Below are 4,830 nucleotides of genomic sequence, written 5' to 3'. Positions count from 1 at the left end.
CGAGTGAGCGGCAGACAGGGAGAGAAACACAGACGAGTGAGCGGCAGACAGGGAGAGACACAGACGAGTGAGCGGCAGACAGGGAGAGAAACACAGACGAGTGAGCGGCAGACAGGGAGAGAACACAGACGAGTGAGCGGCAGACAGGGAGAGAAACACAGACGAGTGAGCGGCAGACAGGAGAGAAACACAGACGAGTGAGCGGCAGACAGGGAGAGACACAGACGAGTGAGCGGCAGACAGGGAGAGAAACACAGACGAGTGAGCGGCAGACAGGGAGAGAAACACAGACGAGTGAGCGGCAGACAGGGAGAGAAACACAGACGAGTGAGCGGCAGACAGGGAGAGAAACACAGACGAGTGAGCGGCAGACAGGGAGAGAAACACAGACGAGTGAGCGGCAGACAGGGAGAGAACAAGAACTACTCATGGCCTCTCCAAGAAGAGAGAAGTCAACAGAGCTTTCAACCCAGACTCATTCATGTTCATCCTTCCCACTGGAGCACAACACCAGCGTCTCATGTGCTCAGAGACCGTGGTGCTCATTAAAGTGGTGATGTGAAACGCCACTATGAGACAAAGCACAACGTTTTTGACCAAACATACCCACTCAGGTCTGAGGTCACAGAACATAAGCACTCAGAGCCCAATGTGATTTAGATTTGTGACTAAATAGGGTTAAACTGTTCAATTGTTAAGATGTGTTGAGACTGGTTTATTCTAACACTGGTTGAGAGTTAAATCAAGATGTGAAACAGTTGAAGAAAAAAGGAAACTCAAGCTGCTGCTACACTTAATTTTATTATTCTAAGATTAAGCACTTTATTTTAAGATGCACAATTTTTCAAAAGTTATTTTATTTATTTTCTCAATTTTATTTTCAAATGCAGACGAGAAGACCATTATACATATCTACAGTATTATATATATCTGTATAGTTCAATGTTAAGTGACAATAAATATTGTGTAAATGTTTTTAAATGGTACTTTCTTTATTAGATTTGACGGTCAGCTGTTGATGACGTGCAGACGTTGATCCAGCTTCTTCAATATATCTCACACTAATTCATAACGCAAGTTAGACATTATGATGCTCCGGACCTTTGCTTGTGGAAATGTTCTCTAACTGGACCTCTTAGAATTTTAGTTGAATACCCCTGTGCTATACCAAAGTGCAGGCCCGTCCCCAACATCGCTATCTGAAAACGCATGTTTTAACGGACCTGGCAACCCCCGTTCCGGTCAAACCAAACGACGCACACTCAAAACCAATGGCGGACGAAGTTGAGCAGGTTGGTGTAGCCGCGTCAAATTGTACTGTAATTCTCGAACACACCTACTATGTAATTATCCTGAGATGAGGCCAGGAGATAGTTTTACTTGTGTACTTCTTTTAGGAGGCGTATCGTGTCACTTCGTTGGTTTTTACTCTGGTAACAGTGCGGAGCGGCCTGTTAAACAAGCTAGCTAAATTAGCCCTGTTAGCATGCAACGTTGATGTTACAGTCAAAATGACACAACGTGTTTGATTGGCGGTGCAGTTTTGTTTGACCAGTCAGCTTAATCGCCTAAATGTAATATAGTACAAAGCTATCAATGTTCACACGTCTTATGTTGTGTTTGATAACGACTGAATACTAGTTAAACGCGTTTTAAAAACAGAATTCTCATTGACTTTCCTTCACAGCTCTTTTTAAGTGTCAGTTTTCATTAGTTAGGTTTTATACATTTCAGCTGCAGAGTTTAGCAAAGCAGAATCAGTAATGTTTAACACGTCACTGACAATTAAATGAGGTGTAAGACTCTCCTACACACGTTTAGGTTTGGTGTGTTGATTTTTAAAGGTACAACTTGTCTGCAGCTTTGTGTGCATGCTCATAGTGAGACACTAACACACATACACACACTTCTTTCTCTCCTCTGGTATCTGTGCTCCACTCATCACACATCTTCTGCAGCTTTTCCTTTGTCAGTTTCAGCATTTCATTGCACAGCATTTATTTCCCCTGTTTAGTAAGCTAGGCTCAACTACCTTTATGATAGCAGCAGTCACTTAAACTACATTTCTTTTTGTCTCTAAAGTGTAAATATGTATCTGTCATGGGTCTAACTAATGTCCTTGTTATGTGTGTTGCAGCAACCATCTACCAACACGGTCGAGGAGCCTCTCGATCTGATCAGACTCAGTCTAGATGAGAGGATCTACGTTAAGATGAGGAATGACCGGGAGCTCCGCGGTCGACTGCATGTAAGATACATTTAGTATCTCCTTAAAAAACACTGAAACACCTGGCAGTGTGTGTGGCTGTGTTGTGTAGTGGGTTTCTAAATGTTATGTAGTAGCAGACCAGACATTTTTCCCAGTTCATATTTGTGGTTGTTTGTTTGTCCCAGGCTTACGATCAGCACCTGAACATGATCCTGGGTGACGTGGAGGAGACTGTGACGACGGTGGAGATCGACGAGGAGACTTATGAAGAACTATACAAGGTACATTGATTTTCCCCCTCTTATAGCCTCAACTACTGTTGTGGTGGTCTTGGTTCATAAAATAGTCCGGACATACTTTGCTTTCCTGAAACATTAGAATAATGCTGGTTTACTATTATATTCTACTTCAGCAATGACATTCCACATCCAATGTAGCATTTAAAATGCATATTCAGATAGTTACAGCACAAAAACGGTTTACAGCGACTGTAGACGGATCTGTTTAAGTCCGGCATATTTAAATCTCTCATAATGTCTGGTGAAAAGAATTCCCTCTAAGCACAATTCAAACTGTATTAAAATAGGATAAAAACAAATTCATTATGAGTCCTTCCCCTCAGTGCTGAACCAGCCACCCAAAACATTATTGGTCATTTTGGCCAATAAAGCCACAGCTGCTTTGATGCCACAAAACGCGCAACGAGATCCTCTGTGACGACAGCGCTCCGAGGTTATGGAGGCGTGAAGTTCTTTACAGCGGAACCTCTTGCTTGCAGCTCGGATGCGGCTCGCTTCCTAATCTTCTGTCTAAACTAAATATAAGTTCTAAATATTCTGTTGGGTAGTATCAAAGGTAAACTTGATGTAGAAAGATCGGGCCGGCAGCAGCAGCGACTCTGTGTGTCTCAAAGTATTTGGAATATAATGTATTAGCAAAAGTAGCCGACTTTTCATATACATGCCTTGATCATTTTATTCTTTATATAGCCTGCCTATCAATTGTTGTTAAGCTCAATTAACACATAATATTTATAACATTTGTCCAGTACATTGAAATCTTTCAGGACTCGCTGACCATGGAGACCCTGTAGTACTCTGATATATCTGCAATAAGATAGTCGTAAAGTAAAACAATATTTGGTGTCTCTTTTTTTTTTAGTCCACCAAGAGGAACATCCCCATGCTGTTTGTCAGAGGAGACGGCGTTGTCCTCGTAGCTCCGCCCCTCAGGGTGGGCTAACCCTGACCACTTCCTGATGTGAAGGAACGTTTGTGGCAGCTGGGAAGTTTCAAACCCTGAGGGAGAGGGTGGTGCTGTCATGACAGGCTGAAACGTCTTGGGTTCAAACATGTTTCGCCCCCTCAGGTCAGACTCTTTTGTCAACACCGTCCCCTTAACATTCACCAACTGAAGGTCACATACTTCACAAACTCAACTTTCTTTTGTGGGGCTGTGAGGATTAAAAACGTTTGGCTCAAGGAAAGAAAAAGGACTTTTGTTTTGGACAATGAGGGCCATTGTTTTTGTTTTTATTTGGGCAAATTGTTAAATAGATTTTGGGATCATGGGTGATTTCAGGCCACCATTTGAGTTCTTTTTCCTCAGGATAGAGTAAGGTAGAGCAATTAATAAATCCCCATAGTTTAAGTTAAGACAGAAAAACTATTTTTAATCACCTTGAAATACAAGTCAATCTAAAAGTACCAGACCAACAAATGTCTCATCATGGTTTTAAGTCGCTGAACTGCCTCAGACGTGTGTGTGTAAACTGGTTTTGGCCTGATTTGTCAAGTGTATTTAAAAAGACAACAGACTGAGCAGAGGGGGCTTTTACGTCATTTTTGAAATTACTCAAGTGTATTTTTATGTTGTTTCTAAGCAAAAGTCTTTAGTTACTCCAAACCCATCATCTGTGAATATTTGGGACGTTTGAGTTTGTCTGGGACGGTTTTATTTTATGTTTCTTTTTTTTTTATATATATTTTTGTAGTGCTTGTGGGACTTGAGAGTGCATCATGCTCAGATGTGTAAACGTTTGTTTTCATTTGGTTTTGGTAACTTGAATAAAAAAGGTAATTTGAAAAGTGTGTTTTTCAAGTCATGTGAACATTAACAGCAATTAAAAGTCCTTAAAGTTCAGTTTGTTCTCAATCGCTGATGGATTATGAGATGCAATGATCCGTCGATCGACAACACATCAATCTGCAGCTGCGTTTTGTTTCACTCGCATGTGAGTATTTGATGGTTTCCTTTGTCTTCTGTGATAGTAAACAAAATATCTAGTTTTGACTGAACAAGACATTTTAAGATGCTAATTTGGGCTGTGGGAAGTATATTTAAATTTATTTTATCATTATTTTTCACCATTTTCTAACATTTTTATAGAGAAATATTTTATCTAGTAAATATTTATGATAAAAAAAAGGAATTGTTAGTTGCAGACCTAATTATTATAATGTATATATAATTATAATATATGTTTTATTTATGAATAAATATTTATGTATATAAATAAATATGTTTATATATATATATTTATATATAAACACATATATAGATTATATATGTGTTTATATATATTATATATATATCGATTCTATATGTGTTTCTATATACTC

The 4,830-nt window shown here is 39.6% G+C and overlaps 1 protein-coding gene across 1 annotated transcript; it reads left to right on the top strand.

The window, feature by feature from the left end:
- Positions 1–1,138: 1,138 nt before the first annotated feature.
- Positions 1,139–4,296, top strand: lsm3 (LSM3 homolog, U6 small nuclear RNA and mRNA degradation associated). Its single transcript, XM_029431882.1, has 4 exons — positions 1,139–1,292; positions 2,138–2,248; positions 2,395–2,490; positions 3,371–4,296. The coding sequence occupies exons 1-4, from the start codon at positions 1,272–1,274 to the stop codon at positions 3,449–3,451; spliced, it is 309 nt and encodes a 102-aa protein (XP_029287742.1). The 5' UTR covers positions 1,139–1,271; the 3' UTR covers positions 3,452–4,296.
- Positions 4,297–4,830: the final 534 nt, after the last annotated feature.

The sequence above is a fragment of the Cottoperca gobio genome, chromosome 5 (assembly GCF_900634415.1).
Source record: "Cottoperca gobio chromosome 5, fCotGob3.1, whole genome shotgun sequence".
Classification (NCBI taxonomy): domain Eukaryota; kingdom Metazoa; phylum Chordata; class Actinopteri; order Perciformes; family Bovichtidae; genus Cottoperca; species Cottoperca gobio.
This window is presented reverse-complemented; position numbering and strand designations above follow the sequence as displayed.